General features: G+C 44.9%; 1 protein-coding gene and 2 long non-coding RNA genes across 4 annotated transcripts; 1 reads left to right on the forward strand and 2 right to left on the reverse strand.

Annotated features, from left to right (window-relative positions):
- Positions 1–814: 814 nt before the first annotated feature.
- YDJC (YdjC chitooligosaccharide deacetylase homolog) lies at positions 815–13,940 on the reverse strand. The gene is made up of 6 exons (XM_031047891.2): positions 13,849–13,940; positions 13,058–13,230; positions 5,598–5,757; positions 4,792–4,891; positions 3,716–3,893; positions 815–2,848 (listed from the first exon to the last, which is right to left on the reverse strand). The coding sequence occupies exons 2-6, from the start codon at positions 13,213–13,215 to the stop codon at positions 2,518–2,520; spliced, it is 927 nt and encodes a 308-aa protein (XP_030903751.2). The 5' UTR covers positions 13,216–13,230; positions 13,849–13,940; the 3' UTR covers positions 815–2,517.
- LOC115946303 (uncharacterized) lies at positions 4,548–20,528 on the forward strand. 2 transcript variants are annotated; one of them, XR_004080405.2, is made up of 4 exons: positions 4,548–4,833; positions 9,348–9,563; positions 12,372–12,431; positions 20,331–20,528. It is a non-coding gene; the product is annotated as an uncharacterized lncRNA (long non-coding RNA). The 2 variants fall into 2 exon arrangements; XR_004550194.1 differs by lacking the exon at positions 9,348–9,563.
- LOC117436867 (uncharacterized) lies at positions 14,315–23,682 on the reverse strand. Its single transcript, XR_004550195.1, has 3 exons — positions 23,474–23,682; positions 20,312–20,517; positions 14,315–14,792 (listed from the first exon to the last, which is right to left on the reverse strand). It is a non-coding gene; the product is annotated as an uncharacterized lncRNA (long non-coding RNA).
- Positions 23,683–23,794: the final 112 nt, after the last annotated feature.

Consider the following 23,794-nt stretch of genomic DNA (forward strand, 5'->3'; position numbering starts at 1 on the left):
CTGTGGGCATGGAAACTCGCCATTCTTGAGATTTTATTTAAAACAAGACTGTAGCACTAGTTGGCTGCCCTCGTTACTACTCAATCGCATACTTTCTGGTTGTGAGCCTCTCAGGTCAAAGACTGCGTTTCTCTGAACCGGTGTGACTCGGATGCCGTTGAAGGGAGCTGGAAGGGCTGTGTAACACGAGGAGCTCCAGTCCATCCCCGCAGGCCTACAGCAGCGCTACACCAGCTATTCCGATTTCATCTGCAAAGGTCACATAGAAGACAGATACTGCCACCAGTTCTCTGGGTGTGTTCGGCATAGTTCATTTTCTAAACTACGAGATGTGTGACCCAAGTGATGGCTTTTGTTTGTAGGCAGCCCTCTGGAAAAAGATCAGATACTGTGCTGTATGCTTGAAGTCTGAGGAAAATAAATCACAGTATGAAGTCCTATGTTAACTCAGGAAATCAAGCTTTGTTCTCTCCAGTTCCCTAAGCCATGATGAATTCTAAACGTGCAGTTTAATATCCAAAATACAACATGCTGGTGAAACTACACCCAGGAGTACTGGTATAGGCTTCCTGCAATTCCATTCTGCTACCCTAATAAAAATTTGCTCTCAAAGGCTTTGTGGCATGGTTTTCTTTTCAGAAAGGGGGGATTTAGACTTAAGTATTCTGGTAGAGTGATGCTCTAGAACCACTGAGGAACTTCCTCCTTTATCTCTGTGTGCTTTAGGCAAAAGTTCCCTATTTCAAAATCTTTTAGTAGCTCTTTATTAGTTTCTCTATTTAAAACTCCCCTGCATTTAAAAGAACACTCCGGGTTCAATGCTGTTCATTTAATTTGCAAAATGTAACCGAAGTAAGTCTGCTGTCATGTTTCAGTGTTCGGCTAACAGAGCTCAGTGCGGGGTAATGTCCTGATGGCTGTGATGAGAGCACATGCATCGGTTGGAGCCACTTAAATGTTAACAGATGTCCATCAGAACACAGTCAAAGATTGTAAGGTGGGTTCTGGTATTAAACAACCGGGGTTTATCCCTACCGATAGCAAAATACCGTCAGTCACTAGATGGCTCTCACGGGCTTTGCTGTGCCGGGGGCCGCGGCTGCTCCGAGCAGATCTGGTACCTCCCGGGGTTTATTCATTCTCTGTTACCACAGAGCAGGAACTTCGACGTCGAACACCGACAGGCCCGGCTTCAGCCATCGAGTCACATCAAAAGACTCGGCTCTTTGGTGCTGCCAGAGGGGGTGTTAAAAACAAACTTGTATCAAATTAATTCTGTGATGATACCTTAAGAAGGAACCTGGAAACATTTTTAAAGCAGCCCTGCTGTTATTTTTGATACCTGTGCAGGGAAAAGCCTTCCTCAGCTGTTTTGCAGAGGGGTCAGACAGGTCCATTATGAACACAACAAGGTGTCTCAGCAGCTGCAACAGCAGGTGAGTGGGTTTACTTTTCCCTTCAGCTATAACTAAAAGCAAAACCCTCCTGTAGCATTACAATAGAAAAAGACCTGAGTTTATTTTTTACTTAAAAGAATGATGATCATATTGACACTTTTAGTATTTAAAGACAAAACTGTTTAGCCAATAATGATTACATTAAATAGATCACGTTTGGGCAGAAAATGAGCATAAACAATCAAAAATATTTCTTCCCCTGTGAAAGTGGCATGCCAGCAGCAGGGCAGCAGTTAGACCTGTAGGGACTACTGGGACTTGTTTAAGTTCAAACACCCTGATGATAGACATAAAGATGGACAAACACATGCACCTTCTCCATTTGGAAACTTGCTTGTGGTTGGTCCGCATATGTCCCATGCATTTTCCCTGAGAGGCAGTGGGCAGCGCAGGAACAGTTGCTGGGGAGCTCTCATGTACAGCAGTGACAGAAATAGCAGATGGCTCAACAGTTGCTGTTCTTGCAAAGTCATCCAGAAAGGAAAAAAAGGAAAGCTTCTCCAAAGAGGCTGTGGCTGATGTTACTGTCCTGCAGTGGCTTAATGCCAAAAGGCAGCGTAAATGGGAAGAGCTGTAATCCCTGCTGGCTGGGGCTGTATGTGGGATGTGGCTGCAGATGCCACCATGCTGAAGACATGATCTGACTATTCTGACGAGATGCTTTGAAGGCAGTATAGTGTGTACCTTTGTGTGTGTCTCACCAGATACAAGCAAGGTGGTGACTGTGTGCTCCTTGGTCTCACAGCAGTGCGTATCTTTGTACTGCTTGTGTCGTAGGAGCTGGGCCCTGGGAAGAGGGCTGGGCCTTGGCTGCCACACTGTGCTGGAGGGGCGCAGGGCTATGGGGTGCAGGAGAGGTCTGTCACCTTCAGAGCAGGGGCTGTGGCCTAAAACCTGCTGGTCAGGGCACCAGGGCGCTACCTGTAGCTGCTGACAGTGGTGTTCTTCCACGAACACTGCTGCTGTCCCCAGGCTGTTCATTCTCCTGTCAGCTGCACCAGGAGGTATTGCACTGGTAACTGTCTTGCAAGTCTGAACAATGGTGTGTGTGGTCACTTGCCTAAAGATCTTTGAAGGAACAAAGCTGAATGTTCCTGGTTTTGTAATGGCTCTGCAGCTCTGGATTGATTAATGTCTGGAGTTCATGGAGGCGCTCCCAGGACTGCGAGAAGTCATCCGGTCCTTCCCCACAGCCGCCGACAGGTGGGACACTGGGGTACCCGGGATGCACCATCAGTTCGATTGTTACGGTCCTGCTCTGTGGTGTTGGGTCTGTGGGTGAGGGTGCCTTGGACGTGAACTCTGTGATGGCACTGTCGATGGCGCTCCAGATGTTACTGACAGACATGTTCTTGCCCATGGTGGTCAACCCTATGTAAATGTCTGGCCACCTGTAGCCAGAGGAGGGAACACTGATATTAATGCTAACAAGGTGGTTAGGAAAAGTGTGTTACATCCTGTGGGTTGGGAATCAAAATTAAGCTAAAACTTCAAACAGAAAAGAGGGAAGGGGGTTCAGTCTGACAGACAGGCCCAGCAAAGCCCCAGCACTGCCATTATTACTGTATTTACATGTGCTGTGTGACAGCACAAAGGTGGTTTGGCAGCTGTGAGCTTGCAGGTGCATTTTGTTGGTACAAGAGGGAAGAGAGAACTAAACTGAGCAATTCTAAGCTATCAATATACTCACCCAGCCAATTAAAGCCTGAACAATAGCCATGTCTGGTTAATAACCCTTGGCTAAGGGGAAACAAAAAAAGTGACTGAAATAAAACAGAAACCAACCTGCTAAGAGTGCATTCTGCTAAAGTATATCAAAGCCATAACAACGGCAGAACACTGGACTTGCCTTCCCTTAACAGCAAACACTTCTTTCCAATTAGCCTTTTTCCTGCTATTTAAATCCCTTTCTCCACTAAAAAAAGTTACTTCTTGAAAACTTTCCCTGGACTATACTTTCAGAATTCCCCTCTGATGCAGCGTCAATGCAGCACTCATCCTCCTGCCATGCCAGCTTCACTAGAATGCCTGAGAAACATGCCCTGGAAAGATTTCCTTCAAGGTGAGAAGTGAATCATCTCTGTGTGAACAAAATTTAACTAAGCCCTAGTGCCCCCAGCACTTTTGTTCTCCTCTTGACCCTTCTTCTAAGCCCCAAGGTGGAAAGAAAGGTGGTGTTCAGTTCTGGAAAGGTGCTATCAGGAGGTGATAAGATCTTAAAGCTTTACTACAAAACGGATGAGTAATGCCTGTCTTACCTTATTCCATGACTTGTAAACACATCCACTGTGTTAAAAGAATCCTCTTCCACTCCCAGGTAAAACTCCATCAGGGATGGTAAAATCCAGTCACATTTATGGAGGCCTGGCTCTATTGGGACACGTGTGTACTTAATCCCATATTCCTCTAACACCTCTGCAAATATGTGCCTGACCTCTGGGAGTGAAAACACAGACACTGGTCAGGAATCACATAACCAGCTCATCAGGTCCCTGCAAGCTGTTAGCACAGAGACATCTTTCCGTTCCATGTTAAAGAAAATATAATCCTATTTGGCTTCAGCTGAAATGGTTTTCTTCATCTGGATGTGAGATGCTTTCTGTACTGGAAGCTTTACTCCCTGAACATCTGTGTAGGTGCCTTGTTTTTCCTTTCACACCTGAGCATTTGGCCCAGCAACCCCCTTCTACCTTAGCAGCTCTGGTCTTCAAGTGCACCAGAGGTGACTGCATTGCCAGGAACAAGTTCTTCGTCAAGTCCCTGCACAGCCAGGTTTGGTGTGAGGATAAGCTAAGAGCAATGACATCCACAGGCAGCTGAGTGCTGGAGTGGGGAAATCTGGGTGGCTTTTTTCTGTTTTCCATCTCTGTACCACAATTACCTTATTTTCAGAACAGGGACTAAAGGTACTTGCCTATCTCTGTAAAGCATGCTGAGACCTGTAGACAGACATCAGTGTGGAAACAAAACTAACAGGATAGAGTTCTTGTAGCACCTGAAAGACCCAGGCTTTCCAGTTTAAACTGAACAGTCTGCTACTGGACTCCTTCATGTGGGCAGGAGCATGCAATTAGGATGCTGAGGTGAATTACCAGTCTTAGGAGGAAAAGGTGTAACCTGAGCCATTTGTGCCATTAATCCCCTTGTGATGCTACAGAAAGACCCAGATCACCAAGCAGCTAACCGAGGCCCAGGTAGGAACATTATTTGCAATTGTAGAGTGGGTATTGTGCAGTGAGATTTACTGCGCAACCAAGGAGCTGTGGCAAGGGGAATCCAGTCTCGGCAGACTCTCATCTCTGCAGTGTTGGGAAGAAGAGAACTCCTTTCTTACCTGGGAGGACATGGACATGCTGGTGCCCATCCATGTGAGGAGGTAGGTGACCTGTCAGCTCATGGAACAGCTCCACTTGGGCCTTTAGCTCCTGCTTTACCTGCACAGTAGAGAAGGGTCAGAGTAAGCCTTCTCAGCAGGGTGCAAGGGAGACCTGCTGGCTCCTACTTATGACACGGCTCTGGGAGGCAGAAAGTGCTGTGATGTTTAAATGGACATGCAGTGCCCAGAACCTCCCCTAGGCATGATGTCTGTCATACTGTTTATGTGGATGGTGCAACACTGGGATTTTCTATGTTAGAAATACTGGATATTTGAATAGCCATTTCCTTTTAGAATGAATGGGGAAATGGCTGCTCATATCCCATAGGCAGTTTTGATCACCATGCATCCTTCTCATGGGACAAAACCAGCCATCTCACAAGAGAACAAAAACCTCTCATGAAGTGATGAAAGCCTTACTGCCTGCTTAGCACTTCTGTCATTTTCCCTTTACAAACGCTTAGGTTCTTTGTAAATATCTGTTTCAATGCCCCTTCTGTCCCCTCAGATAAGTAGTTTAACAGGACATTAGCTTATGCAGGCACTGAAGCAGGGAGAAATGAGTTCTCAAAGCCTGCAGCCTCTGGCAGAATTAGGCTAAGGACCCAGAAAACCAGCTCCAGCTGCCCAGATTCAAGATTCATCTCTAAGATTACTCACAGCTAGGACCTAGGGGAGATCTTCAGCTGTTACATGCTGGGATAAGGGCAGACTGATCCATGTCAGGAAAGCAAGTTCCATGATTGTATATGGCTTTCTCCTACCTCTGACATATTCAGGAGACCTTTTGATAGTGCTGTTCTGAATCCCATTTTCCCATGGAAAAATCCATCTTGGTTGAGCAGAGAAGAGTTTGTTTTGAGCGCCTCACACACAGGAGAGCCTTCAGAGAGGTTGGCATGGAGGCCTATTGGGATGTTGTATCTGTAACAGGAATAAAATATCTGTTAAGCTTTGCACCTCTACCACTCTTATTGTGCCTGAAGGCAGAAGATAGCAGTGAAAGATTTAGACTGATCCAAAAAGTGGTCGTGTGCTCACTGGAGTACATCTGTATCTCTGCCCATCTAGAAAGGAAAGCAGAGCAACACTAACCAGAGCAGAGTATCTCCAGGTAGAATCACTTTGCCATCTGCCAAGGACCAGTCTCTGAGACTTCCAGCTCTGTTCCCACCCTGACGCATATGGGGAGAGCAGCCATGAGGTGTCTGAGACTGAGTACTGTACCTGAATGCTACTAGTAACTGGCAGAAAAATGTGGACCTTGAAACCCTTTCTAAAGCACTTTCATTAGCCTTTGCTAGGTATTCCCTCAAGTTGTTCACCCTATTAAAGATGCTACATTTATGAAACGTCTGAGTTTTAACTGACAACTTATAAAGCTTCCCCTAAGTAGAATCCAGTCATATATAAACAGTGCCCATGGCAGCTGTTATGGCAGCAGCATAGGCTACAAGTGTAAATGCTGTCTGATTTTAAGGGTTTCCTTAAAGGGTCCAAGAGGCTGCAGCTGGAACTGCCTGCAGTGTCTGGATTTCTGTCTACTGGTGCAGATGATCACTCACTGAGTGACAAGGCTGAATTGTGCATCCCTCTGGCATAAAGGATTACTGCAGGGAGGCCCAGCATAAGAATAGAGCCTTGCTAAAGTATTACAAGGGTACAGTTTATTTACTAGTTGCACTCCGCAACATTTAAAAAAAGGAAAAGAAACGGTGCAGTGCATTTGCAGAGCTCCCCTCAGCCACAGGCTCTTCTAAAAGTGCTGGGTTTCTGTCTTAGTCTATGCCACGGATTCCCCTACGATAAAAACAGGGCCTGTGGGTGCTCAGACTTGTGCTGAGCTTCATTGGTACTTCTGGAAATCTTCAGAATCAGCATCCAAAATGATGCGTTGAAACTTTTCCCAAGACAACCCCCGGCCTCTGGCTGCCCCAGTAAGTAAATGGCAGAACTGCAGTGTTCCTCTGCTGCCCAGTCTTGAGTCATGATGCAGACTTAATTTCAAGGCAGAAAGTCTGTGATGCTTTAAACCCTTCCTGGAACTTCTGCATGGAGCTGTTAAAACTGGGCATGGCCTGTTCCTATTACAGCCCTTGTACAACAACTGGGAAAACAAAAGCAATCCCCATTTAGGCAAAGTGTGCAAAAAACATTTTCCCCTTCTGTCTGCTGCCCTGAAGCTGACCAGTGAAGCACCGAGTCATTTGGGACAGGTCTGTGGATGGGCTGGACTAAGCAAGTCATTTAGCTTCTTCTGATCCTAAGGCTTTGGCCCTTGCAGGTCTGAAACTTTTTTTCCTGGCTCTTCCATCTCTCATGCTCCAGGTGGATGGTATAGTCTGTTGCTAGATACTGCTCCTTCTCAAAGACATAAATGTTATGAGTCAAATTGTATGGACAGCTCTGTGAAACAAAATGAGTCCGTGTCTTTCCAGTGCACTCTACGATTAGGGAGCTTGAATATTTGCTTAATGAAGCAAAACATCTTGTGGAGAGAAAGGTCCTCTCTGGCTTTTCTGACTTCTGTTTTCTGCAGCAGAGCCTGACTATATGATAAATGTTCATCTTGTTTTCATACATGGGGCCTCAGCACATGACATGTTCACACTAACTCCTTGCTAATACAAGAACTGAAAGATGCTGCCATTGGAGTGGGGGCTCTTCAGCAGATAGCTGATGGTAGGGTAGGAGGCAGCCACAGGGCAGGAGTGCTGTGGCAAGAGGACTTCTTCATCCTGTGACCTGCTTTGCACTCTTCATAAGCCCAAAGGCAGAAGGGGAGCCCATGGTTTTGTTTTGTAAGTCCACCCCAGATTCTTTATCATGTCTCTGGGAAGCTCTAGCTGCATCAGCTGATAGCATTATTTGTACCACAGCCACTGCTGTCTACAAGAAAAAGGATTCATGTGTTACCATGAATCAGCAGATGGGAGATTTTTTGTTGAGCACCCTCCTCCTCATGTGTTGTGGGAGGGCAAGAAATGAACAGCTGAGCCTTTCAGTGTTGTCTCCCAGGAGCATCAGATGAACTACCTCCAATTGTGCAATGCCTCACATGCTGTCAGGGAAGCTATTTCTAGGAAAGGCAAGCCCCTCTGACAGGTGTGGGACACCAAGGAGCCAAGCACTGCACTGCAGAACATTAGAGCTGCTCCTCCGCCTGAGCTGAAACCAGCCCCAGAGCTGGGGAATGCACAGAATGTGGAAGTGCAGAGAGAGCTGCCCTTGTTCTTGCTGTAAGGGGAGACTCTGACTGTAACATTAGAGCATGTTTCGGAGCTTTGGCTAACACCAGCTGAATATCTTAATAGTTTTCTCTTAGAGTTAGTCCTGGTTGGTTTGACAGACTGTCTATGCTGAGGCATCTAAAGAGGAACTACTAGTGTTTAAAGGATCTCGAATGCAGGGACTGAAACCAAAACTCAAAACACAGCATGTGAGGAACTTGATCAGAAATATTCCCCTGTGGGAGATGCACAGAAGCAGGCATGCTGGGAAGGCTGTAAGGATATGGGAAGGACACCACAGCAGGATTCTGTTGCTAGATAGCATTTTCCTGTATTTAAATATGTGCCTTTCCTTTGGATCCAGTAAGCCAGATGATGCTCTGATTCAGCACCAAATGTCCTGTGCCTCGTGTTCATTCCTAATAGTCCTGACACTGCATGAGTATCTGATATCCTGAGTGCAATCAGATGAAAGCATGAGCAAAACTTACAGCGTTATAGTAATTAGCCAAGGCTGTACCTTGGAAGAAACGGCTCCAGTCATGCTCTGCGCTGACTAAAGGCTTGAGCTTTAAGACTGAACCAACAGGTTTTCTTCCGTGTTTACACACATTGGACTAACTCTTGTTCCATAGGTCTTCTCACCACTGAAATGTAGCTTCTGCAACCAAAGAGCAATGCCAAGGCAAGATGTATTGTATAAAAAAGGCATGGAGAAAAGCCAAGATAGGGGACTATCTTGGAAAGGATAGCCTCTTACAACAAATGCTACAAGGGGCAACAAAGAGTTCAGTCTGGCAAGATTTCTGAGACAGCAAGCCCAACCCAGTCATCAAATAGAGAGAGGAAATGCAATCAGCTAAACTGCTTCCTTTTCAAGTAGTTGCTTGTTTTGCCACACTAGAGCTCTGAACAAATGTCTCTGCTAAGGAAATGGGCTTTTGTACAGTTGCAATCCCTGTTCATTCATATCCTTAGCAGTAAAGGGTCCCCAGAAACTGTTACTATACTGAGTCACACTTTAAAGTGCCCACTGGCTTTGCACATTTCTGAGCTTGGTGGATGAGTAACAGCGCCCTGAGCCCTGCCTGGCTGCAGCAGGGACTCTGCTCAGGCCCTGTATTCCTGGGAGCAGTGGCTGTGGTGGGAATCATGCAGTTTGCTGAGCACAGGCCCAATTGTCTTGCTGAAGGCTGCATACTGCAGCATAAGCAGGGCACTTGCCCTTTTCCTTCATGGACAAACAGATCCCACTTTCAACGTCCTGTTTGTGTCCTTATCCAGGAAATTACCAGTTCATCGGGTTTCAGCCCAAGCGTGACACAATGAAGAACCTCAAGTAAATATCTGTATCTAGACATCCTGCTCCAGTAAACATCTAAGTATCTCAAGTCAGACAAAGCCAGGCTGTGCTTTGTGCAGAAAAAGTAGACCTCTCACGTTCTCCGTGTTGGCATTTGCATGCTTCCCTACCACCCCACTTTCACCCTTCAGCAAACGGTAAGATCTAACTGTAGATCAAATAGCATCTTGTCTTGCTCCACTACTGCTAAGGACTTATTTCTGCTGGAAGAAACACCCCAAAGCCTCTCTATTGTTAAGAACTGGTACTGTAACATAGCTAAAGGATGGGACTTTCTTTTTAATTACATCTTTGTATCAACTGAAGCTCCTGTGTCCGTGACCTTACATCAGCAAAAAGTGCTGTTGCCAGTAGAGTTAATCTGATCTTGGATTCTAGTTTAAGGCCTCAGCTGGAATCCCACCTCTAATTCAAACACAGTTCAGCTGTGGAACTGTCTGCCAGGTGATAAACAGTCAAATAAAAGGGTGATGAGAAAGCATGAGAGATTTCTGGATTAGTCAGATGTTGACTTGGGAGGGTCAGAATTATGTCACAATTTACACACACATTTTGCAATTAGTGTTGATGGGAAAGGAAGTGAAAACATAGACAGCAATTAAATGTGGTTTTGTTAGATTCTTCTGCTAAATGTACCCAGATGTTGTGGGGGCTTCAGCTTTTGTGTAGCCGATGTTCAGCATTTAAACTGCAAAAAAGAAGCATGAAGACTGAAGTTGTATTTTAAAATATGTCATTTTTCATCAATTTTTTTTATATAATCATCTGGAAAAGGGCACTAACAGTCACAACTAAGCTGGTTGATAAAAAGGGAGAGATATGGCAGGAAACAATCTTAGGTCTATTTCTGCTTTTTCTATATTTCTAAGGAAAAATGAACCTATTACTTTCAGATACAAAATAACCCTTCCAATCTCAGGGAGAGGCTCTGGAATAATCACTGTGAAGACTGGCTGAGTTCAAGGTGGGGCTTGATAAGTAGAAAATTGAGACAGTATTATATGGATAACCATGAAGATGCAGCCAGTCTATGCCCCATGAGGAAAAAAGTTGCGAGTTACTGAAGTACAACCCGCACAATGGCAGTCTGCTGCTCTGGTTATGTACTGCTCCAGCAGTCTCTATCAATAGGTTTGTAATTTGGTGATGGATCAGGCCTGATGATACAGGATGCTGAAACTTCTCTTTTGCCTCAAGTAAGTGGAGTCCCCAAGATCCAGAACCTAGATGTTAGGGAAGGTGTATTATTTACTGCTTGGTTCTGCTGGTTTGCAATTAGTTTGTGTTAGAGCTGGTACAAAGATCTGACTACCATCACATTTCTGCTAACACTTCTAATCAAAACAGGGTTTCTGATATACCTAGAAGCCTACAGAATTATTGTGAAATGAAGGGAGCAATGGAATTTCAGAGGAACTGTAATCCTTTTTGAAGGATATTGAGTCCTAGTATTGTAGGGCAGCATGAAGTGCTTAAGAAGAACTGTCGTGATACGTGATAGATCCAGTCTCTGCTTATACCACTGTTCAAGGCTGAAATGTCTGTTATGGAGTTAAACATATATGCATGTGTGCATTTATATTGTGTATATACATAATATTTACTTAGTTGGGCTCTGTGGAGAAAGATAAAAGAGGATCAAAAAACAGGGCAGGCTTTCATCCCATAAACCACAAAATGTTGCAAAGCCTCAATATTCACAGTGGGATGGGAGACAACACCAAGCAAGGAGAAGAGAGAGCAACTGTAGCAAGGCAGTCAAGCAACAGTTACACTTCTCCATTTTTACACCACAAGATGAGGAGGATTCAGTGACATTTCCAGTCAGTCTGACTTATTGGACACCTGTGTCTAAAAAGATTTTGTGTGAACCTCTGCAATAAAGGAACAAGTATCTCAGGGGTGGGTGCATGCACAGGTACCAATTAAGGTATACTACCAGCACCTGAATTAGAACATGATCAACCCTTTTTGGCAAACCTGTGGGTGAGTAGGGCTGAATACAGCTGTACAGAGTTACACAAATGAGGAATTGCAGAACCTGGGCTGTTGATTTTCAGTGCTGACCGATGTCCCCAGAATCACCCTGCTTATATTGTCAGAAATAGATTTAAATCCATTTCATTGACACAATTCAAAACTACCCCCCAAAAGAATGGAACAGCAGCAGGTTGCATCTTCTGCTGTCCTGGCTTTTCACACCTGTATCAGCTGTCAGCACAAGTGTCGTGAACTGGATTCAAGATGGTTTTTAAACCTCCATGGCCTATTTTCTGACTATGGAAATGAGGCCAGGTGGATTCTATATTTAAAAGCCTGCTAAAGACCATGGCTAAAATAGCTGAGGACATTACCAGAGCATTGAGGCTTAAAGCCTTCCATAGTGCCTCTGTGTCTGAGAAGTGCTGGCTTTATCTTCATGTTTTACATTTAATTTGTTTTGTTTACTAACAGGATTTTAGTCATCCCAACAGTGTCTCCTCTTATCATCCCAGAGGCAGTTCCTCTCTCAATGTTTGTGTATAATTTCTAACCTTTTTAACAGAAGATTAGTTTGCCACTAACACCACACCCTGGTTTTCCTATACCACGCAACACCAAAGAAGCTACAAGCTGCAAGCAATTTCCAAGTACTCCTAAAATCACAGACAAATTGAAGAAAGATGCTCAAGGAGAACAAGGACAGCATGAATCTCATTAAACTGTCCCCTGCAGCAGCTATATTTGAAGCATAAGGGCTTAGTTCTCTACTACCAGCACAGCTCCTTTCCTCTTTTGCTTTTTTAAATTGTTTCTCAACCCTGCTGCTCTCTCTTCCAGAACATATTCCTGCTTCTAAGCACTCACCCACACTAAGTTTTACCTTTTAAATACAAGTAATGCTTCCTATTAAAGGATTTACTTGGCTAGTCCATGAGACTGACACAGCATTTGATCTGCTACAGGGCCAACTATTCCAGCAACCTCTGAGAAGTTCCTGAAGGAGTAAAGGTGCCACGTATGAGGTATAGTCCCTCTTTTTGTGTATGCAGTTTTTACAGATGGATTTATCAAGCCTAGAATTAATAAAAATATTGGGGTATTTGTTTAAAAGGCTTTTGGGGTGGAAAAAATATCAGGCTTTCCACTGTCTAGATTTGTAACTAAGTCCTTGCAGAATCACACCTTTCCCGGATTCTGCAATGAACCTGGGTGACCCTGTGTTCAGCCTTGCTCAAATGCACTAACTTAAATGAGATTTAAAGGCTTGTGCTTTCCTGCTTTACTAGTTTTAGGGATAGCAGCTTGGCCTGGGCATGTAGCGTGGACTTTCATTCTGATGGTGCATCAGAAGTGTGGGAAAACAAAGTCCACCCAAAGTCTACTATTCAAATTGTGTAAGTGGCTCTCTATCCTGATGAAAAAAAGGTGCAGTGGCTAATACTAGAGAAAGAGCCATTACAGGTATGGCTGGCAGGTAATTGGTTTTACTATGAAGAGTCCGAGTAAGTATGCCTGGGATAATTTCCTTATGCCACCCTAGGCTATGATACAGCATCTATACTGGGGTTATGGAAAACGAAATTTTACAGGCAAGGTTTTTGATAGCTTCTGGAGGCTGTCCACAAAGGAGCTAGAGAAAGTAGCTTACCTCCGTGCCAGCTCAGCTGCATCTGCTGCAGCACTTCCGTTGACTAGAAGGGACACGTTAGATACTGCACCAGCCAGGAAGCAGTCCACGATGCCTTGGTTTCTCCGAGGACAGTAGCCAAAGTCATCTCCAGTTACTATTAGCTTCACCTGAAGCATTCTTGGAGGTCATCCCTAGCAAAAAAAAGTAAAGGAGGGAAAATCTGAACAATCGGTAGTTTGCAGATCACACGCAAACAGGAAAAGCCTGGCTCAACGGAGGTGAACCCAAGCGTGACTCAGCCCCTGACTAACTCCTCCTGCTCCACCTCAGCCTGCCGCTGTCTCACAGCTTCCACAGTAGCCGGATTTGGTGTGGCCTCCCGGCTCACACCATACCTGCTTGCTCTAGCAGAGAGAGGATCGGAGCTTTTCTTTCTTTGCGGGAGCACAGGCCTGCCTGCACTCTGTGTTGCTGTAAATGAGGATGTGCAAACGGTCAGGGGCTTCGGGAACTGACTGAACCGACAGGGGGAGGGGTTTCAAATTCCTTTCCCCGCTACCCATCCTCTCCCGCGGTGCCCGGGGAAATGGCAGCGGTGCCAAGCGTCTGAGGCTGCTGTGACACCTCGCTGCCACCGATCCCGCCACCTAGCGCGTCAGGAGGATGGTGCGGGTCGTGGGGCGGCAGACGCATATCCCTGGGGAGAACCGGAAAGGAGCGGCCTCCCGCGGTGCGGCTCGGGCCCTGCGCTCCCGTTGCAGCGGGGACAGAGGAGGCCCCGCCAGCCCTCTCCCCGGGGCAGTGCGTACCTCCGCTCCTGCCCGCTCCCAGGGACGTCGCTGCTCGCGCAGCGGTCCCTGTCACCGCTGCCCCGGGGTGGGTGCAGATGCTGGCCCTGGCGGCGGAGCTCTGCCCGAGCCGCCCCGTTGCGCATCGCCCCCGTCCCCGGGTGCTCCCGAGCAGCCCCAGGCGGGAGCTCGCTGGCGAGGAGCGGTGGCAGCGCTGCAGAACCAGGCGCCTCCGCAGTGCTGCGAGCACGGGGGCGGCCCCTGGCGGCCGCGGCTGGCACTGCCGACAGGTCAGGCACGTTGTCCCCCTGCTCGTCGGCTTGCGGGCAGCTTGAACCCGGTGTGAGGGCAGAGCTGCAGGTCAGTAAACCCTGGCCGGGAAGTCCCTGCGGTTTCTGATGCTGGAGAAGGGCAGGAAGAACAGAGAGGCAGCTTCTATCGTGCTGTCCTTCAGTGCCGAGTGAAAGCCAGCTCTGTATCAGGCTGCATGTAAAATCATGTTTGTCCTGGCATTGAACTACTGCTTTTTCGTACTGCTGGAAAGCTATTCTTCACCTACCAGAATGAAAGTGAAAGCACTTCACTTTCACAGCTGCATTTTTTACCTGCGGAAGAAGATGAAGTTCTATCAAAGTAGAAGGCACCCCTTTTTGGTCTTCAATGTTATCCCAAGATATTCAGCCCCTCCTGCTATTGCAAGGAGCACAACAAACTGCTGTTTGGGGCAGGAATTGAGTGACAGTTCAGAAAGTGCCAGAGTAACATCCTGTTAATCTGTCCCAGAAGCAGGGATCATGCTGTGACTGGGACCCTTGTGTGGGTTATGGCGATTTCCACGTCTGAATCTGTGCCGATGTGCAGGTAAGAGGGCTGAACAAGAGAAGCAGCAGCCATCGGGTCAAGCACAAGCTTCTTGGAAGAGCAGCTGGGATGGAACCAGCTGAGAAAGGCTTCAAGGGTTGTTTCTGTGGGAATGGACAGACCATCCTGTTACTTAATTCATGACTAAGGCAAAGTCATTTACACTAACTTAGGTCTTTCATGACAACTGCATCCATGTTCTCAGCTCTGGACAGTCCTAGCATAAAGAAACCAAAGCCTCTGGGTGTTCCCTCTTCCAGCAGAATCCAGTTCCCAAGAGACAGACAGTGTACTCAAGCCCCAAGGTGAAGGACATGATGTGCAGGCACAGCCAGACTGACTGTCCTTCCCAGCAAAGGAAGAGCCATCAGTTCGTGGACACAAAGCAGCACAGTTCAGCCCAGGGAACTGCACAGCTTTTACACCCACAGCTAAGGTATAAGATATCTGGTCATGAGCACCTCTGCAGTTCTACATCTCTGTTTCCTCACAAAGAATTTGGAATCAGTGAATTAGGTAGGTTGTAGCCCTGTTGATCTTCAGGCTATCATCAGTTGCAGCCCATGTAGCAAACTGCTACTGGACTCTGGGAGGGGAAAACCTCTGCCTCCCACCTTGGATGGCTCTGCAGCAGAAAAAATGTTTTTCCATAGTCTGAGGGCACTTTGAGGGGCAGCTAAGATTTGGATGACTGTTTGCAAGCACATTTTGATATTTTGAGGGAGGAAAATAAAAGTAGAATGAGGGGTGGCAATGTTAGTCCTGGAAGAATTTGGTTCCTAGGCTGTGCTCTCCCTATAAGCACTGAAATGGGCAGCATGGGGACTTCTGCTTAATTTAGAGTGGATATCAGCTGTCACCTCTGGAGCTTACTCTTCCCTAACAAGGAAATGAACACTGACTACAGGAAATCATGGTGAGGTTGGGAGACAGCCTTCTGCCCCTTAGTGAATCCTTTTATCATGGAAAACTTGTATGGAATGAAATTTCCAACAAACTGTGCTAAAATGCTGTAGAGGAGTTGCTAAATTTTCATTCTAGCAATTCCTGTGAGCATTTCCATCATTTAATAGTTGTATGTTTCTGTTACAGAGAAGTGTTTGATGCTCTGTAAGGGTTTCCAGTGCTCTTGGCATTTCAGAGTGGATATTTTGCAACTGGTACTTGCTTCTCCTTCTGGGAGATGAACCTCACAGCCAAACCACCTTCCCCCAAGGCTTCACTTACTGATGAGGGCTGGTACTGTAGCAGTTGAAGTCAGCACAACTCTGAAGTAATGTCCTCAACCAAAACCAAGTACCTCCTGCCTTTGCCAATGAAAACTCTGTGGGTTCCTGCCTCTTTCTAGTACTACCAGTGGTGCTTGCTTCTGCACAGGTGAGAGGCACTATGTAAGAATCTTGGACAAAGATTCTCAGGCTTCTTAATCTTAGTATGCATTTAAAGCTGTTAATGGTAACATCCTTCTTAAATACTGAATGAAGTTCCTGGAGACTTTTCTTTTCCAATTTCCTGCCAGTTTACCCAGCTTTCCTTCCCATGACTAGAAGCAAAATCTTCCCAGCAAGCAAATTTTGCCACTGTGCCATGACCCCCTTGGATCCCAGCACAATGTTTCCTCCACATGCCCTAGCTGGCTGCCAAAATACCCCTTGCAGCCAACCCTACACAGTCCAGAGGAAAGTCTCTTACAAATACAGCCTGGAGCTGAAAAGCAAGGCAGGCTTCCTCTGTTTAATCTTTCCTCTTCAATGAAGACATGAATGAGAGTATTGGCCAGCATTTCTGGCAAAGCCCCATAAGCCAGGACATGTACTAAGCACAGGCTGCATCTTCCAGCTTAACTGAAACAAAATACAGCCATACCTCATCTTAGTTGCAGAAACCAGCAGGAGCTCTCTCCATCCTCAGCTGCTTCACTGGTTTTGAGCTTGAATTTCTTTTCCTGAACTTTGAGTTTTTCAGTAGCAGTTTTAGAGGTTTCCTGTATTTCACAAAAGCGTTTCTGAACAGTTAATGCTTCCAACAAGCCATCTGTTGATATGTTGACAGAAAGAATATATTTTCTTTTTATTGTTCCCTTGGCTGCAGTAAGTTAGTTCATTTGGGATTACAATGGTAGCACAGTAGGACTTGGTTTGTCTTTTCCTTGCTTGAAATTTTGTTGAAAGTATGAATTCTAAAAGATGTTTGAATGAGACAAAGTAAAATCCATTTTTCATTAAATCAAAGGATGTCAACATTGTCGTCTCTTCCCCAGCTTTAAACATTTACAAAATCTTTGAAGTTCAGTGGCTTCTGTAAAAATGCTTAAATTAAAGCCTTTTAATTCTTCTAGTGAGGTTGGTTTTCAGAAAAAAACAAGATATTTATGTTCATGCTGTCAGCATCCTTCTCAGTCTCTTCTTAGTAGCAGTGAGCTGCATTCCAGTCTCCTTTGCAGAAGAGATGGAGATCATGCAACAGGCTAATGCAGCATGTGTCTCTGAGGCTGCAGTCCCAAAATAATCTGTAGCCCAGATACTTCTTTACTGAACTTCTTCACTGTAAGAGTGACAGAGCACTGGAACAGGTTGCCCAGGGAGGTTGTGGAGTCTCCTATGTTGAAGATATTCAAGGCCCGCCTGGACAAGTTCCTGTGTGATGTACTCTAGGTTACCCTGCTCTTGCAGGGGGGTTGGACTGGATGATCTTTCGAGGTCCCTTCCAACCCTTGGGATTCTGTGATACAAAACTGTCTGGTCAGTTGACAGGGCAGGACATGAAGTAGGACACCATGGTGAGGCATAGCAGAGAAGTGAGAAGAAAATAAGGGGTCTTTTGCAGAGACTGAGGTAGGTGATGTGCAAGAATGCTGTAGACACATGTGTTCATTAGCATATGTTAATTTTTCAACATCTGAGCTGAGTGAACCTGAACAGCAGTGATGAAATAGAGCTGCACTGCAGTTTTCCCAGAATTCGCAGACATGCCCGGACTAGGGTGAGACACAAAAGTGTTTCCTCAGTCGTTCAGGAAACTTGGGCCAGGGCAGGGATGAAGGTGTGGGGTGGTGCTTTCCGGGCACCGGACCCACGACGAGGGTACAAGACTGGCTGTGGATCACGGCTCTCCGGCGGTACCCGCTCGAACTACAACTCCCGGCATGCCGTGCGCGGAGGCAGCCTTTGCGGTTGCGCAGGCAGGCACGTGGCCGCCATTTTGTGGCGGGGGGGGGGGGGGACTGCGTCTGCTGGGGTAGTTGTCAGTGATGGCGAGAAGTCAGCACAAGCACCCCCCTGCCACCAGCCGCCGAGCGGTCCTGTAACCATGCGGGCCTCCCTGACAACCGGGTGTGCTTGACAGTGTCTGCGGGGGTCTCCTCTGGAGGGCTGGAGCTCAGACTAGGATGTGCAGCTGTGTGATGAAGCAGGGGCGCTTTGGTGCCAAGCCCTTCCTGTGACACCCACCTTAGAAAGCAACTGAGCAGTTCATGCACAAACCTGGGTGCACGCAGTGGCAGGGCATGCTGGCTGAATTAATCGCCCAAATCCCCAGCAGGGAGGGGACACAGCGGGTGTGTTCTGCCCATAGGCAGCTCTTGAAGATCCTGAGCGCAAGCGCTGCTACTCCAGATGGAAGCAGCAAAGAGTATTGCTCCAAGCTGATACAAAACTAACTACAATGCTGGATAAACCCATCAAAACCCTATGGTTAGACTCCTTACTTGTGACTTGGAATCTGCTGCATTTAACAGCTGCTTCCCTCTTGCATAAAAAGGGTTGAAGTCGCCAAAATCTAGGGTACCTCTGTTAAGAGCTGAATGGCTTCCCTGCACACCATGTGCCTGTCACTTTCCCTCTCCCCTTTCTGAAACCATCTGAATTCACACCAGCACAAAATAATGGCAATACCTGACAAGGAGCATGGCACTATCAAGGTGGCTTAATGTGAAAGGCAAAATTGCCATCGTGACCTTATTATTAATTTGACACTTGCATTACAACATGCTATAATGTATGTAAAGTTTGGTTAAAGTACCAAACTCAAATCCTCCCTGATGCAAATCCCCCTCTTCTGGTCTTTAGAGAGACTATGTATTGTCATTTTAATCCACCTTCTCATTTTTCAGAGGGTTACTTTCCACTGTGTTACTTCCAGAGTGTCTCATGTGGAGTAAAGATTAGTGTTTAAATTTGAATTTAAGCTATAGCATCTGTGATTTATGACTTGGTATAGGTGATTTAAAGCCTATCCATTCCTTTTCCAGATGCTGGTTTGCCTGACGTTGAAGTCTTTTAAATATACAAAGATGCCTGGTCAAAAAATAGTTGGGACAGGGAATCCTTCAGCTAGATGATTAAATGAAATGAGTGCTCTTTAAGTGTGGGATTTAATAGCTTAAACTAGACTATCTGATTCAACTAGCTGTTTGATTGCATCAAAACTCAGAACTTAAGTTTGCCTTCTCTGGAAGTTATTATAGAATCTGGAGTTAATTTTTTTGTATTTATGATAAAAGTACCTAGAGGGAATTATTTCTAGGCAAAATAACACATTCACTGAGGTCAAAAAGTGAATGATTTTATAAAAGATCCTTATATAAAATAGATTTTTAGTGGAATTTTCAGAATTACATGAATATTTATCTACCACTGAGTCAGATAAAAAATCTAGAAGTTCTTCAAATCCCATTAAGCACAAAATTACTTTAAAAGCTACCTGAAATGATGTAACACAGGTTACATTTTTACTTTCTTATACTGAAATAGAAAGTCATCAAAACTACAATGTCAATCAAATTCAAAATAACTTCATCAGTCTCAATTTACTCTGTATAAACAAAAACAGAGTTAAGCCTGAATCTGATTTTTACAAATGTTGATTAGAAGATATTAAAATTAATTAAAGGTACAAGGAGCAGGTTACTTCCTAAAGGGGTGGAGTAGGAAAGCAAAAAAAGTACAGTTAGGAAGATACAGGCTTTTCAGAAGGCACAAGGAGATTGGCAAGTGTCCCATTGAAAATGCAGTCAGATACACTTTTATCTGTGTATCTGTATTTAACTGTGGAAAAATACTTCCAGAGTAGCTTGGATTTATGTTTGTTCCTGTTACAAATATGCACCTTGAGAGAATGTTTGGCTTAAAAAAAGTGAAGGGTAATGGCATAAGGCTGTAAAGCACAAATTAATAGGTCTGAAACAAGGAAATCTGAAGTTCTTATAAATCTCAAAATTTTACATCAGAAAAGGGAAACAAAAAGATTCTGTGTAAACAGAAAATGAGTATTGGCAAAGTAGAATTAACCAAGAAACCCACTAGCCAAAATACCACTCCTCTGCCAAATATTGACAGAACTACTGCCTCCAAAATTCCCTGAAAGTGTACCATGAGAGGTGGAAGACTAACTAAAGCTGGGCTTCAAGAGAAACAACATCTAAAAAATTAACTAGTACAAATGATAGCCAGGGAGGACTACCTATTTTATCAGACATGGAAGAAGAGAGAGCTGTAGAACCATGAGTATTCAATGTCATCTCAAAACAGTTCCTTCTACAAAAAGGCTACTGTAATCATTGAGAACAACAGGCAGTCCTCAGCAGTGTTACTACGAGTGTCAATTACTCTGGCAGATCACTTACAGCAATTGTTGTCTTCCAGAATCACTGAAAGCACCTGGAAAATCTCAGCTGGTTGAGTGGAAATGTATGATAATTCTTTTGGAGCTCTGAGGAGAGATTCCATCTTGAGGACTGGTGTCAGAGAGGAGTTGAAAGATGCTGGCAATGTTACTGGACACAGATTACCAGGACTCTGCAGTGCTTTCAAGGCAGCCCTTCCTCAAAAACTAGAAACAGAAGACAGTAATAAAAAAATTAATCACCTCTCCCAGGTGAAAAGTTCTTCAATTTAAATACATGTATGTCAATACTTTTTTTTGTCAAATGTCTTCTTCTTTACTAACTCTGCTTATTCTGTCTACTGAATGCCAAAATCTGAATAGCTGGTTTTGAGTCTCTAGTCCTTAAACATCTTGTGCTGAGTGAAAAGAAACTGTAATTCCCTAAGCTTTTTGCAAGTTATTTTTTTTGTCATTTTAATTTCTCAGCATTTTATTGTTATTACTACTGTTTATTCTCTGTGTTATCCTTAGGGGTCACAGAAGAGCTCTATTGTAAGGCATGCCAATGGATACAAATGTTTGATCTGAAATGAGGTTTATAACCACCAGAGTTCATCAGTGTGGGATGAAAGAAGGGCACAGGAAAAAAATTGCAGAACAGTTACACACCTGATTTGCTGCTGTTACTCCCTTGATTTCAATATAGTTCATCCTTACTGATATTGGAAAAAGGACCAGCTACAGAGAAAAGTCAATGGAAGAGCTCATGTGGACTTGTTTTTGTATCAGGTACTAAGATGTTCAGAACCATGCTTGGTCTGTTTTGCCTAATGTTAGTGACAGTCTGGGAAAGAATCTGGATGATGTTAATGTAGTGTTCTCCATCAATCAAAGAGATCTGATACCAAAAGATGCACCAGTGCACTTTTTTGGGGTGCAGATCAAGACCAAGAGTTGCCTGCTGTGCTGCTTTAGTTGCCAGTCACTGCTTTTGTCATACAAAGCAAACAGAAAGCTTACAGTATGTTTAGCAAGGGCAATATAAAAAGAAGGAAAAACCCTTTTCTAGAATATGTTGCTTTGGGCCAGCATATAACCTCTGAAGTTTTCTTGTGCCCCAGATTTTTCATTCCTGAATTCTAAAAGCATTTGGCACTTCCAAATCCCACTAAAATGTGTTTTTCAGGGAAGGCCAGCTTATACCTACAGGTGCATCTGAGTGAAAAGGGTAGGTGTTTTCAAAATCCTTTAAAATTGAGTGTGCAGAAGGACTGCAGAGTTAAGTGAGGGCAGAAAACACTTTAGTTACATTTTATTCTCCCCTGTTTCAGCACTGTTAGATTATTTTGTGTCCATAAATAAGAATCGTAATGATTCCTATCAAAAAAAGCTGATGTTGCCACTACCAATGCACACTGTCACATAATTTCTGTGGCAGTTTCACCTGTAGCTTACAGCAATCTACTAGAAACAATAGTGGGCCTTGTAGCAGTAAGGTGGCAGTTAATTGCTATGGGTGTTTGGCATTGATGAAGTTCTGTGTTGGCAACCATTCAAACCCAATTATGTTTCTAAAGTAAGACTGAAAAGCATTGTAGGAAGCACCATGTAAATGGCACTAAATGCAGAGAGACTGAGCGACCTCCCAGAAAGATAGACAGGTGCCAGCTAAAGCCCCATATGATTGATTTTCCACGGCTAAAATGGCAACCACAGACATCTGGTTTTGCCCCGTTTATAACAGGAGCAGCAAATGCGAGCTGTTGTCTTAGTCAGAACTGCAAGGCTTTTTAGAATGACATAGAAATATGGCATTTGACTATCAATGGGTGATCTTTTGCTTTTCTATGAGCAAGCAATTATACTTCCGGCACTAGGAAATGAGGTTTTAGTCCTCAGAAAAATGAGTCTGTGTGTGACTGAGTTTTGTACTCAGGCTTGTTTTTAATGCAGGCTTGACATTTAAGTCAGAGATTTTTCTTAGATATAGATATAACTATATAAAATGGGTAAAAAACAACATAAAGAAAACTAACCATTCAATTGACTATCACATGGGTGGGGAAAAATCCTCCCAGATCCAGGACTGGTAGAAGAGATAGTCAGCTGAGCATCTTATGATGTTTCTGCTAGCCAGCAACATTAACGTGCTTTCTAAATCATCTTGTCATAGAGACTGCAGTGTTGCAGTTCTTTGCTGTTGGACATGCAGAATACCATCATTACAAAAACTTAAGTGCCAAGGCAGGTGCCCTTCTGCCGCTAAGAAGGTCAAAACCTTTTGCTCTGTTAAATTACTTTGTATTCCTCAGTGTTACATGAGACTCCCACCAGACTGTGATGTGATATATGGGTCAATACAGTGAGCAGTTTCAGAGGCAAAAGCTAATGGACCATTGTAGGAGTTCCTGTGTGCTATGTCCATGGTTGCTGCCTGTTGATAAAGGAGACTTTTTGGGGTGGTTAGATTTATTCAGTCTGCAATATGCAATGAAGGCAGTATGTATATAAATTTATGCAGCTGTCTTTAATACTGAATAGAGCTTAATAATCTGTTTGTGTTAGAAAAACTTCACAAAAGAGACTGAATCATAGGAGGTAAACTTCCAAAAGCAAAGATGTAATCACTACAGCTAATGATACAGTAATCACTCTTCTTTGTATAGTATTTATGCCTCATCATCAGAAGCTCTAATATAGTCCAGAAATTACAGGACCAGTACTCTATCATCATACAAAACAGTTCACTACCATGAATCTCCTTTGGGTCTCAGCATTATGTCACATTTGTCTGTAAATCTCCAGGTAAGTACATATCTACACAACTGTAAGAACAAGAACTGAAGGGTGCAGCAGAGCTGAATGTGTCAGCTCTGAGCTGGAAGTGTCCTGGATGTAGTAACACAGGCTGACTGACCCATGTGTGCCAGTTTTGTCTCCCTAAGACTGTCTCTAGACCATTGCCTGTACCTGAGCTAGTAACTATAGAGCTGCTTTTATGTTGGACAATGCTCTCACTGTGAAGACATTTATTCTTCCCTTGCTCCCATGGTAATCGACTGACCAGTAATACTTGCAGCACGTTTTCTCCCAAGGTCCTCAGCAATCAGTCCAAGTGACCCTGCTACTACTTTTCTCACAGCCTGGCCTACCTGCCAGACGAGAGGCTGCTGTAACTAACCTGGCCTGCTCTACTCCGATATGAGCCAATTCTCAGCACGAGGAGTCCTGTCAGCGCAGCCCGGGGTGCTCAGGGCTTCGGCTGCCAGGTTGATTGCTAAGGCACCGGCGGGTGGAGGCGCTACGGGCCCCGCTGGGCCCAGACCCGGCCGGAAGGGTCCATCCCAGGCGTCGCGGGCCCGACCGACACCTGCGTCCAGCCCTGAGGCGCCGCTGAGGTAAAAGCGCCGCTGTCCTGTTCGCGTCCTTCCCTGGGAGGTGCCACGCCGCTTGCTCTGATTGGTCACCTTTTTCCCTTGGCCGAACGTGCTACCACTTCTAT

Source organism: Melopsittacus undulatus, chromosome 12, assembly GCF_012275295.1.
Source record: "Melopsittacus undulatus isolate bMelUnd1 chromosome 12, bMelUnd1.mat.Z, whole genome shotgun sequence".
NCBI classification, from domain to species: Eukaryota; Metazoa; Chordata; class Aves; order Psittaciformes; family Psittaculidae; genus Melopsittacus; species Melopsittacus undulatus.